This window comes from Oncorhynchus mykiss, chromosome 12 (genome assembly GCF_013265735.2).
Source record: "Oncorhynchus mykiss isolate Arlee chromosome 12, USDA_OmykA_1.1, whole genome shotgun sequence".
Taxonomy (NCBI): domain Eukaryota; kingdom Metazoa; phylum Chordata; class Actinopteri; order Salmoniformes; family Salmonidae; genus Oncorhynchus; species Oncorhynchus mykiss.
This window is the reverse complement of record NC_048576.1, coordinates 99,574,049-99,588,082: the sequence shown is the minus strand read 5'-3', so window position 1 is coordinate 99,588,082 and position 14,034 is coordinate 99,574,049. Positions and strand designations below refer to the sequence as shown.

Here is a 14,034-nt window from a genome sequence, read left to right as displayed (position 1 = left end):
TTGACTCTGTACCGGTACCCCCTGTATATAGCCTCCACATTGACTCTGAACCAGTACCCCCTGTATATAGCCTCCACATTGACTCTGTACCAGTACCCCCTGTATAAAGCCTCCACATTGACTCTGTACCGGTACCCCCTGTATATAGCCTCCACATTGACTCTGTACCGGTACCCCCTGTATATAGCCTCCACATTGACTCTGAACCGGTACCCCCTGTATATAGCCTCCACATTGACTCTGAACCAGTACCCCCTGTATATAGCCTCCACATTGACTCTGTACCAGTACCCCCTGTATATAGCCCCCACATTGACTCTGTACCGGTACCCCCTGTATATAGCCCCCACATTGACTCTGTACCAGTACCCCCTGTATATAGCCCCCACATTGACTCTGAACCGGTACCCCCTGTATATAGCCTCCACATTGACTCTGAACCGGTACCCCCTGTATATAGCCTCCACATTGACTCTGTACCGGTACCCCCTGTATATAGCCTCCACATTGACTCTGTACCTTGTACCCCCTGTATATAGCCTCCACATTGACTCTGAACCGGTACCCCCTGTATATAGCCTCCACATTGACTCTGAACCGGTACCTCCTGTATATAGCCCCCACATTGACTCTGTACCGGTACCCCCTGTATATAGCCTCCACATTGACTCTGAACCGGTACCCCCTGTATATAGCCTCCACATTGACTCTGTACCAGTACCCCCTGTATATAGCCCCCACATTGACTCTGTACCAGTACCCCCTGTATATAGCCTCCACATTGACTCTGTACCGGTACCCCCTGTATATAGCCTCCACATTGACTCTGAACCAGTACCCCCTGTATATAGCCTCCACATTGACTCTGTACCAGTACCCCCTGTATAAAGCCTCCACATTGACTCTGTACCGGTACCCCCTGTATATAGCCTCCACATTGACTCTGTACCGGTACCCCCTGTATATAGCCTCCACATTGACTCTGAACCGGTACCCCCTGTATATAGCCTCCACATTGACTCTGAACCAGTACCCCCTGTATATAGCCTCCACATTGACTCTGTACCAGTACCCCCTGTATATAGCCCCCACATTGACTCTGTACCGGTACCCCCTGTATATAGCCCCCACATTGACTCTGTACCAGTACCCCCTGTATATAGCCCCCACATTGACTCTGAACCGGTACCCCCTGTATATAGCCTCCACATTGACTCTGAACCGGTACCCCCTGTATATAGCCTCCACATTGACTCTGTACCGGTACCCCCTGTATATAGCCTCCACATTGACTCTGTACCTTGTACCCCCTGTATATAGCCTCCACATTGACTCTGAACCGGTACCCCCTGTATATAGCCTCCACATTGACTCTGAACCGGTACCTCCTGTATATAGCCCCCACATTGACTCTGTACCGGTACCCCCTGTATATAGCCTCCACATTGACTCTGAACCGGTACCCCCTGTATATAGCCTCCACATTGACTCTGTACCAGTACCCCCTGTATATAGCCCCCACATTGACTCTGTACCGGTACCCCCTGTATATAGCCCCCACATTGACTCTGTACCAGTACCCCCTGTATATAGCCCCCACATTGACTCTGAACCGGTACCCCCTGTATATAGCCTCCACATTGACTCTGTACCGGTACCCCCTGTATATAGCCTCCACATTGACTCTGTACCTTGTACCCCCTGTATATAGCCCCCACATTGACTCTGTACCAGTACCCCCTGTATATAGCCTCCACATTGACTCTGTACCAGTACCCCCTGTATATAGCCTGCACATTGACTCTGTACCAGTACCCCCTGTATATAGCCTCCACATTGACTCTGAACCAGTACCCCCTGTATATAGCCTCCACATTGACTCTGTACCAGTACCCCCTGTATATAGCCCCCACATTGACTCTGTACCGGTACCCCCTGTATATAGCCTCCACATTGACTCTGTACCAGTACCCCCTGTATATAGCCCCCACATTGACTCTGTACCAGTACCCCCTGTATATAGCCTCCACATTGACTCTGTACCGGTACCCCCTGTATATAGCCTCCACATTGACTCTGAACCAGTACCCCCTGTATATAGCCTCCACATTGACTCTGTACCAGTACCCCCTGTATAAAGCCTCCACATTGACTCTGTACCGGTACCCCCTGTATATAGCCTCCACATTGAGTCTGTACCGGTACCCCCTGTATATAGCCTCCACATTGACTCTGAACCGGTACCCCCTGTATATAGCCTCCACATTGACTCTGAACCAGTACCCCCTGTATATAGCCTCCACATTGACTCTGAACCAGTACCCCCTGTATATAGCCCCCACATTGACTCTGAACCGGTACCCCCTGTATATAGCCTCCACATTGACTCTGTACCAGTACCCCCTGTATAAAGCCTCCACATTGACTCTGTACCGGTACCCCCTGTATATAGCCTCCACATTGACTCTGTACCGGTACCCCCTGTATATAGCCTCCACATTGACTCTGAACCGGTACCCCCTGTATATAGCCTCCACATTGACTCTGTACCAGTACCCCCTGTATATAGCCCCCACATTGACTCTGTACCGGTACCCCCTGTATATAGCCCCCACATTGACTCTGTACCAGTACCCCCTGTATATAGCCCCCACATTGACTCTGAACCGGTACCCCCTGTATATAGCCTCCACATTGACTCTGTACCGGTACCCCCTGTATATAGCCTCCACATTGACTCTGTACCTTGTACCCCCTGTATATAGCCCCCACATTGACTCTGTACCAGTACCCCCTGTATATAGCCTCCACATTGACTCTGTACCAGTACCCCCTGTATATAGCCTGCACATTGACTCTGTACCAGTACCCCCTGTATATAGCCTCCACATTGACTCTGAACCAGTACCCCCTGTATATAGCCTCCACATTGACTCTGTACCAGTACCCCCTGTATATAGCCCCCACATTGACTCTGTACCGGTACCCCCTGTATATAGCCTCCACATTGACTCTGTACCAGTACCCCCTGTATATAGCCCCCACATTGACTCTGTACCAGTACCCCCTGTATATAGCCTCCACATTGACTCTGTACCGGTACCCCCTGTATATAGCCTCCACATTGACTCTGAACCAGTACCCCCTGTATATAGCCTCCACATTGACTCTGTACCAGTACCCCCTGTATAAAGCCTCCACATTGACTCTGTACCGGTACCCCCTGTATATAGCCTCCACATTGACTCTGTACCGGTACCCCCTGTATATAGCCTCCACATTGACTCTGAACCGGTACCCCCTGTATATAGCCTCCACATTGACTCTGAACCAGTACCCCCTGTATATAGCCTCCACATTGACTCTGAACCAGTACCCCCTGTATATAGCCCCCACATTGACTCTGAACCGGTACCCCCTGTATATAGCCTCCACATTGACTCTGTACCAGTACCCCCTGTATAAAGCCTCCACATTGACTCTGTACCGGTACCCCCTGTATATAGCCTCCACATTGACTCTGTACCGGTACCCCCTGTATATAGCCTCCACATTGACTCTGAACCGGTACCCCCTGTATATAGCCTCCACATTGACTCTGAACCAGTACCCCCTGTATATAGCCTCCACATTGACTCTGAACCGGTACCCCCTGTATATAGCCCCCACATTGACTCTGTACCGGTACCCCCTGTATATAGCCTCCACATTGACTCTGTACCAGTACCCCCTGTATAAAGCCTCCACATTGACTCTGTACCGGTACCCCCTGTATATAGCCTCCACATTGACTCTGTACCGGTACCCCCTGTATATAGCCTCCACATTGACTCTGAACCGGTACCCCCTGTATATAGCCTCCACATTGACTCTGAACCAGTACCCCCTGTATATAGCCTCCACATTGACTCTGTACCAGTACCCCCTGTATATAGCCCCCACATTGACTCTGTACCGGTACCCCCTGTATATAGCCCCCACATTGACTCTGTACCAGTACCCCCTGTATATAGCCCCCACATTGACTCTGAACCGGTACCCCCTGTATATAGCCTCCACATTGACTCTGAACCGGTACCCCCTGTATATAGCCTCCACATTGACTCTGTACCGGTACCCCCTGTATATAGCCTCCACATTGACTCTGTACCTTGTACCCCCTGTATATAGCCTCCACATTGACTCTGAACCGGTACCCCCTGTATATAGCCTCCACATTGACTCTGAACCGGTACCTCCTGTATATAGCCCCCACATTGACTCTGTACCGGTACCCCCTGTATATAGCCTCCACATTGACTCTGAACCGGTACCCCCTGTATATAGCCTCCACATTGACTCTGTACCAGTACCCCCTGTATATAGCCCCCACATTGACTCTGTACCAGTTCCCCCTGTATATAGCCTCCACATTGACTCTGTACCGGTACCCCCTGTATATAGCCTCCACATTGACTCTGAACCAGTACCCCCTGTATATAGCCTCCACATTGACTCTGTACCAGTACCCCCTGTATAAAGCCTCCACATTGACTCTGTACCGGTACCCCCTGTATATAGCCTCCACATTGACTCTGTACCGGTACCCCCTGTATATAGCCTCCACATTGACTCTGAACCGGTACCCCCTGTATATAGCCTCCACATTGACTCTGAACCAGTACCCCCTGTATATAGCCTCCACATTGACTCTGTACCAGTACCCCCTGTATATAGCCCCCACATTGACTCTGTACCGGTACCCCCTGTATATAGCCCCCACATTGACTCTGTACCAGTACCCCCTGTATATAGCCCCCACATTGACTCTGAACCGGTACCCCCTGTATATAGCCTCCACATTGACTCTGAACCGGTACCCCCTGTATATAGCCTCCACATTGACTCTGTACCGGTACCCCCTGTATATAGCCTCCACATTGACTCTGTACCTTGTACCCCCTGTATATAGCCTCCACATTGACTCTGAACCGGTACCCCCTGTATATAGCCTCCACATTGACTCTGAACCGGTACCTCCTGTATATAGCCCCCACATTGACTCTGTACCGGTACCCCCTGTATATAGCCTCCACATTGACTCTGAACCGGTACCCCCTGTATATAGCCTCCACATTGACTCTGTACCAGTACCCCCTGTATATAGCCCCCACATTGACTCTGTACCGGTACCCCCTGTATATAGCCCCCACATTGACTCTGTACCAGTACCCCCTGTATATAGCCCCCACATTGACTCTGAACCGGTACCCCCTGTATATAGCCTCCACATTGACTCTGTACCGGTACCCCCTGTATATAGCCTCCACATTGACTCTGTACCTTGTACCCCCTGTATATAGCCCCCACATTGACTCTGTACCAGTACCCCCTGTATATAGCCTCCACATTGACTCTGTACCAGTACCCCCTGTATATAGCCTGCACATTGACTCTGTACCAGTACCCCCTGTATATAGCCTCCACATTGACTCTGAACCAGTACCCCCTGTATATAGCCTCCACATTGACTCTGTACCAGTACCCCCTGTATATAGCCCCCACATTGACTCTGTACCGGTACCCCCTGTATATAGCCTCCACATTGACTCTGTACCAGTACCCCCTGTATATAGCCCCCACATTGACTCTGTACCAGTACCCCCTGTATATAGCCTCCACATTGACTCTGTACCGGTACCCCCTGTATATAGCCTCCACATTGACTCTGAACCAGTACCCCCTGTATATAGCCTCCACATTGACTCTGTACCAGTACCCCCTGTATAAAGCCTCCACATTGACTCTGTACCGGTACCCCCTGTATATAGCCTCCACATTGACTCTGTACCGGTACCCCCTGTATATAGCCTCCACATTGACTCTGAACCGGTACCCCCTGTATATAGCCTCCACATTGACTCTGAACCAGTACCCCCTGTATATAGCCTCCACATTGACTCTGAACCAGTACCCCCTGTATATAGCCCCCACATTGACTCTGTACCGGTACCCCCTGTATATAGCCCCCACATTGACTCTGTACCAGTACCCCCTGTATATAGCCCCCACATTGACTCTGAACCGGTACCCCCTGTATATAGCCTCCACATTGACTCTGTACCGGTACCCCCTGTATATAGCCTCCACATTGACTCTGTACCTTGTACCCCCTGTATATAGCCTCCACATTGACTCTGAACCGGTACCCCCTGTATATAGCCTCCACATTGACTCTGAACCGGTACCTCCTGTATATAGCCCCCACATTGACTCTGTACCGGTACCCCCTGTATATAGCCTCCACATTGACTCTGTACCGGTACCCCCTGTATATAGCCTCCACATTGACTCTGTACCTTGTACCCCCTGTATATAGCCTCCACATTGACTCTGAACCGGTACCCCCTGTATATAGCCCCCACATTGACTCTGTACCGGTACCCCCTGTATATAGCCCCCACATTGACTCTGTACCAGTACCCCCTGTATATAGCCCCCACATTGACTCTGAACCGGTACCCCCTGTATATAGCCTCCACATTGACTCTGTACCGGTACCCCCTGTATATAGCCTCCACATTGACTCTGTACCTTGTACCCCCTGTATATAGCCTCCACATTGACTCTGTACCAGTACCCCCTGTATATAGCCCCCACATTGACTCTGTACCGGTACCCCCTGTATATAGCCCCCACATTGACTCTGTACCAGTACCTCCTGTATATAGCCTCCACATTGACTCTGTACCGGTACCTCCTGTATATAATCTCCACATTGACTCTGTACCAGTACCCCTGTATAAAGCCTCCACATTGACTCTGTACCAGTACCCCCTGTATATAGCCTCCACATTGACTCTGTACCGGTACCCCCTGTATATAGCCTCCACATTGACTCTGAACCGGTACCCCCTGTATATAGCCTCCACATTGACTCTGTACCAGTACCCCCTGTATATAGCCTCCACATTGACTCTGAACCAGTACCCCCTGTATATAGCCTCCACATTGACTCTGTACCGGTACCCCCTGTATATAGCCCCCACATTGACTCTGTACCAGTACCCCCTGTATATAGCCCCCACATTGACTCTGTACCGGTACCCCCTGTATATAGCCTCCACATTGACTCTGTACCAGTACCCCCTGTATATAGCCTCCACATTGACTCTGTACCGGTACCCCCTGTATATAGCCCCCACATTGACTCTGTACCAGTACCCCCTGTATATAGCCCCCACATTGACTCTGTACCGGTACCCCCTGTATATCGCCCTTCTATTGTTATTTACTGCTGCTCTTTAATAATTTGTTTTTCTTACCTCTTACTTTTTTAGTATTTTCTTAAAACTGCATTGTTGGTTAGGGGCTTGTAAGTAAGCATTTCACTGTAAGGTCTACCTACACCTGTTGTATTCAGCATTTCACTGTAAGGTCTACTACACCTGTTGTATTCAGCATTTCACTGTAAGATCTACCTACACCTGTTGTATTCAGCATTTCACTGTAAGATCTACCTACACCTGTTGTATTCAGCATTTCACTGTAAGGTCTACCTACACCTGTTGTATTCAGCATTTCACTGTAAGGTCTACCTACACCTGTTGTATTCAGCATTTCACTGTAAGGTCTACTACACCTGTTGTATTCAGCATTTCACTGTAAGGTCTACTACACCTGTTGTATTCAGCATTTCACTGTAAGATCTACCTACACCTGTTGTATTCAGCATTTCACTGTAAGGTCTACCTACACCTGTTGTATTCAGCATTTCACTGTAAGGTCTACTACACCTGTTGTATTCAGCATTTCACTGTAAATTCTACCTACAACTGTTGTATTCAGCATTTCACTGTAAGGTCTACCTACACCTGTTGTATTCAGCATTTCACTGTAAGGTCTACTACACCTGTTGTATTCAGCATTTCACTGTAAGGTCTACTACACCTGTTGTATTCAGCATTTCACTGTAAGGTCTACCTACACTTGTTGTATTCAGCATTTCACTTTAAGGTCTACTACACCTGTTGTATTCAGCATTTCACTGTAAGATCTACCTGCACCTGTTGTATTCAGCATTTCACTGTAAGATCTACCTACACCTGTTGTATTCAGCATTTCACTCTAAAGTCTACTACACCTGTTGTATTCAGCATTTCACTGTAAGGTCTACTACACCTGTTGTATTCAGCATTTCACTGTAAGGTCTACCTACACCTGTTGTATTCAGCATTTCACTGTAAGGTCTACTACACCTGTTGTATTCAGCATTTCACTGTAAGATCTACCTGCACCTGTTGTATTCAGCATTTCACTGTAAGGTCTACTACACCTGTTGTATTCAGCATTTCACTGTAAGATCTACCTACACCTGTTGTATTCAGCATTTCACTGTAAGGTCTACTACACCTGTTGTATTCAGCATTTCACTGTAAGGTCTACTACACCTGTTGTATTCAACATTTCACTGTAAGGTCTACCTACACCTGTTGTATTCAGCATTTCACTGTAAGGTCTACCTGCACCTGTTGTATTCAGCATTTCACTGTAAGGTCTAACTACACCTGTTGTATTCAGCATTTCACTGTAAGGTCTACTACACCTGTTGTATTCAGCATTTCACTGTAAGGTCTACTACACCTGTTGTATTCAGCATTTCACTGTAAGGTCTACTACACCTGTTGTATTCAGCATTTCACTGTAAGGTCTACCTACACCTGTTGTATTCAGCATTTCACTGTAAGGTCTACCTACACCTGTTGTATTCAGCATTTCACTGTAAGGTCTACTACACCTGTTGTATTCAGCATTTCACTGTAAGGTCTACTACACCTGTTGTATTCAGCATTTCACTGTAAGGTCTACTACACCTGTTGTATTCAGCATTTCACTGTAAGGTCTACCTACACCTGTTGTATTCAGCATTTCACTGTAAGGTCTACCTACACCTGTTGTATTCAGCATTTCACTGTAAGGTCTACCTACACCTGTTGTATTCAGCATTTCACTGTAAGGTCTACCTATACCTGTTGTATTCAGCATGTGACAAATACAATTTGATTTGATATTTGAAGGTTAAAAAGGTTTCTGAAGTTTGTAATTTCCACTTTTGAAAAACGTCCATTAATTGTAATCCACATAATAATTCAAACGTCCATTAATTATAATCCACATAATAATTCAAATGTCCTGTTGCTTCAGGATTATTTTCCTGCTGCGGCAAACTGACTGAAATGAAGATCCTACATGTGTAGCAGTATACCTGTCTTTAATGCACATGGCTTTATTAGGAGGACAGGATTCTCTTTGGACCATGTGACATGTTTTATTTCCTGTTGTTTAGGCTGGTTGAATGAGTTCCCTACGAGAGGCTACTTCATCTGCAAGAAAACAGGCGGCCGCACCAGTTCCCTCATATTAAATTAAAAGTACGTTTCTGACCTAACACACTTTCAAAATGGCTGTTGAAACTGTGGGATAACATTTCTCTGCAACATTAGAAGTCGGATAAATGTGTTGATTTGAAGGAAAGACGAGCAGACTGGTAAGTCTAGGCTATATAGAACTATATTATATTATAAAGTTAGGTCGTTGTCAGACATTCAATAGTCAGAGTAGGTTTGATATATGATCTCTTATCATTCTGACAACCTGATGGTCTCGTTGGAAATGTGTAAAATATCAGGTCTAGTCTACCTGCTCTGTCCTGACACTGGTAGGCCTATATTGTTATATGAAATAGCACTAACAAACCACTATTATACAGTTGAAGTCAGAAGTTTACATACACTTAGGTTGGAGCCATTAAAACTTGCTTTTCAACCACTCCACACATTTCTTGTTACAAACTATAGTTTTTGCATGTCGGTTAAGACATATACTTTGTTCATGACACGTCATTTTTCAAACAATTATTTACAGACATATATTTCACTTATAATTCACTCTATCACAATTCCAATTGGTCAGAAGTTTACATACACTAAGTTGACTGTGCCTTTAAACAGCTTGGGAAATTCCAGAAAATTGATGTCATGGCTTTAGAAGCTTCTGATAGGCTAATTGACATTATTTGAGTCAATTGGAGGTGTACCTGTGGAAGTAAAACCGCCATAAAAATGCCAGTACGGTTTGCAACTGCACATAGCGACAAAGATCATACTTTTTGGAGAAATGTCCTCTGGTCTGATGAAACAAAAATAGAACTGTTTGGCCATAAGGACCATCGTTATGTTTGGAGGAAAAAGGGGGAGGCTTGCAAGCCAAAGAACACCATCCCAACCATGAAGCACGGGGGTGGCAGCATCATGCTGTGTGGGTGCTTTGCTGCAGGAGGGACTGGTGCACTTCACAAAATAGATGGCATCATGAGATAGGAAAATTATGTGGATATATTGAAGCAACATCTCAAGACATCCGTCAGGAAGTTCAAGCTTGGTCGCAAATGGGTCTTCCAAATGGATAATGACCCCAAGCATACTTCCAAAGTTGTGGCAAAATAGCTTAAGGACAACAAAGTCAAGCTATTGGAGTGGCCATCACGAAGCCCTGACCTCAATCCTATAGAACATTTGTGGGCAGAACTTAAAAAGTGTGTGTGATCAAGGAGGCCATACAAACCTGACTCAGTTACACCAGCTCTGTCAAGAGGAATGGGCCAAAATTCCCCCAACTTATTGTGGGAAACTTGTGGAATGCTACCAGAAACGTTTGACTCAAATTAAGCAATTTAAATCAATGCTACCGAATACTAATTGAGTGTATGTAAACTTCTGACCCACTGGGAATGTGATGAAAGAAATAAAAGCTGAAATAAATCATTCTCTCTACTATTATTCTGACATTTCACATTCTTAAAATAAAGTGGTGATCCTAACTGACCTAAGACAGGGAATTTTTACCAGGATTAAATGTCAGCAATTGTGAAAATGGAGATTAAATGTATTTGGCTAAGGTGTATGTAACTGTACATATAACCTAGCCTACATTACATAACATCAATTATCTTACTTGTTGCAAAAACCTTTCTGAATGAATGAATGATTTCCCCCTCAGATCAATCACTCCCATTTTAGCCCTTCAGTCTACATTTTCAGATTAGTTTAGAAAATAACAGATTGATAGATAATAGCCTACTTTTAGTGAATACAAATAAGTGTGAGACGCGGCCTTGTGTTGCTGCACTGTCTAGAACTACCTTAACAAACAGTGACTTATTATTATTATTGACAGTTACCATGGAGAAGAGATGTCACAACTACATAATCATGTGACTGTTTCGATGTGTCTGTTAGTAAATGTTTTTATTTCTGAGAGATAATGAATAAAAGAGAACAATTGACATTCAATAATTAGTTGTCACTATGTTAATCACAACCAACATGTTGGATCTCTGTTTAGGGGTCAGTGCTCTAAAATGACTCTCTCTGGGGAGAGAGAGGAGGGGGGCCCTGCCTCCAAAATGAGACTCTCTGGGGAACATGACACCACAGCTAAAAGGTGAGATGACAAGTTTGTTCATATGAAGAGTTTATTTCCAAAATGCTGTATCCCAATCACATTTGTTTTCATCAGAAATGATTGCTCATGGTTACTTTCTATCGGTTCGGTTGCCAGAGACGCGACCCAGTAGTTCAGTCTTTTTGTTCTGTATCTATGGATGAGACCCAGTAGTTAAGTCTTTTTGTTCTGTATCTATGGATGAGACCCAGTAGTTAAGTCTTTTTGTTCTGTATCTATGGATGAGACCCAGTAGTTAAGTCTTTTTGTTCTGTATCTATGGATGAGACCCAGTAGTTAAGTCTTTTTGTTCTGTATCTATGGATGAGACCCAGTCGTTAAGTCTTTTTGTTCTGTATCTATGGATGAGACCCAGTAGTTAAGTCTTTTTGTTCTGTATCTATGGACGTGACCCAGTAGTTAAGTCTTTTTGTTCTGTATCTATGGATGAGACCCAGTAGTCAAGTCTTTTTGTTCTGTATCTATGGATGAGACCCAGTCGTTAAGTCTTTTTGTTCTGTATCTATGGATGAGACCCAGTCGTTAAGTCTTTTTGTTCTGTATCTATGGATGAGACCCAGTCGTTAAGTCTTTTTGTTCTGTATCTATGGATGAGACCCAGTAGTTAAGTCTTTTTGTTCTGTATCTATGGATGAGACCCAGTCGTTAAGTCTTTTTGTTCTGTATCTATGGATGAGACCCAGTCGTTAAGTCTTTTTGTTCAGTATCTATGGATGAGACCCAGTAGTTAAGTCTTTTTGTTCTGTATCTATGGATGAGACCCAGTAGTTAAGTCTTTTTGTTCAGTATCTATGGATGAGACCCAGTAGTTAAGTCTTTTTGTTCTGTATCTATGGATGAGACCCAGTCGTTCGTTCTAAATGATCCATTGCCAAACTGGGTGGTAACGTTCTTATCCCTTGCTAGCTAGACAACTACAGATAACTTACAGTCACGTCAAACAGTGCAGCCAGAATAACAGCAAAGTAGCTGCATATCCATTTGTTTTAGCTGTTTTCTAATGACATTTATTTGGATAAATCCATGACAAGGAGCTAATGATGCACAATTTGACCTGGAATAGAACATGTGCTCTCTCGTCAGGACACTGTTGTTCAGAGTCCTTTAAACTATCAAAGCCAATGTACCAACATTTCTGAAAACGGATACAGTGGGGAGAACAAGTATTTGATACACTCCCGATTTTGCAGGTTTTCCTACTTACAAAGCATGTAGAGGTCTGTAATATTTTTTATCAAATCCAGAAAATCAATAAATAAAATGCAAATGAATTACTTAAAAATCATACAATGTGATTTTCTGGATTTTTGTTTTAGATTCCGTCTCTCACAGTTGAAGTGTACCTATGATAAAAATGACAGACCTCTACATGATTTGTAAGTAGGAAAACCTGCAAAATCGGCAGTGTATCAAATACTTGTTCTCCCAACTGTATATAGTGTTTTGGAATGAAACTCTTCTTATGTTTCCCCATCTGAGCTCAGAGTAGATGAGAGACATAATGTTTGTCTCTGTTGTTTTGAAGCCCAGTCAAGCAGGAGAGACCAGTCTCCCTTGTACCCAGCTGTGTGTCCATGAAGAGTGACAAGTCTATGGGTACACCTATATTGTTCAGAGAGGCAGACTTTTCTACTGAACAAAGGTAAGAAGAACTCATGGGTCATGGTCTGTGAGTTATACAACACTGTCTCTAGTTATTTCTCCTCTCCCATTTTCAATTTATTTTTGTTGTTTTAATAATCCATAGGTTAATCCTTTTTTCCATTTTCAAAGTCCTGAAACAATATTAAACAAACACAACTTTCCCTGTGTGTGTGTGTGTGTGTGTGTGTGTGTGTGTGTGTGTGTGTGTGTGTGTGTGTGTGTGTGTGTGTGTGTGTGTGCGTGTGTGCACTCCTTTGATGTTTTCTCCACAGAAACCAACAGAAGAGATCAGAGTCAGAGATTCTCAGTGGTCAGTCTTTCCAGAGTCAGCAAACAGACCTGGCCTCCATATTCAGTGTATGTGGTCCTGTTATGTACATTTGTTTTTGTTTACCTCCAGTAAAGTTGATCTGTCAATCATTCATTAATGTGTTCATGAGAAAGCATTTATTCTCTTGTTTAACTAATTTACTTCATTTACTTCAGTTGCTTGAAGAGAATATGATGACATTTGTGAAGAACGAGCTGAAGATGTTCAAGAGGATTCTTAGTCCAGAACTCCCAGAAGGCTTTGAGAGTCAGAAGCAGGATAAGGAAGTGGATGCTGAAGATGAGAAGCAGGAGAGCAGTGCCAGAGAGGGGGCTCTGAAGATCACACTGCACGTCCTGAGGAAAATGAACCAGAAGGAGCTTGCTGACACACTGGAGAAAAGTAAGAGCTGTCTGCCTCATAATGAATGCTGTTTTACAACAAACATTTAAAATCTGTAGCTAAAGTACAGCTAAAGTAGCCGTGTAACACAATGACATTGTACCAGACTTAAAACAACACCTAGTGACCTCATCAAGTACAGTACCATCAGGGATGTGTTGTGGTGATTAATTTAG

At 44.8% G+C, this 14,034-nt stretch overlaps 1 protein-coding gene across 1 annotated transcript in view; it reads left to right on the top strand.

Moving 5' to 3' along the window:
* Window positions 1–14,034, top strand: part of LOC118937841 (NLR family CARD domain-containing protein 3-like) — a 67,342-nt gene that overhangs the window by 42,991 nt on the left and 10,317 nt on the right. The window contains exon 4 of the mRNA XM_036939577.1: window positions 13,633–13,858. Within this exon, the coding sequence (XP_036795472.1) occupies window positions 13,633–13,858 (226 nt within the window). The remainder of the gene's footprint in view (window positions 1–13,632; window positions 13,859–14,034) is intronic.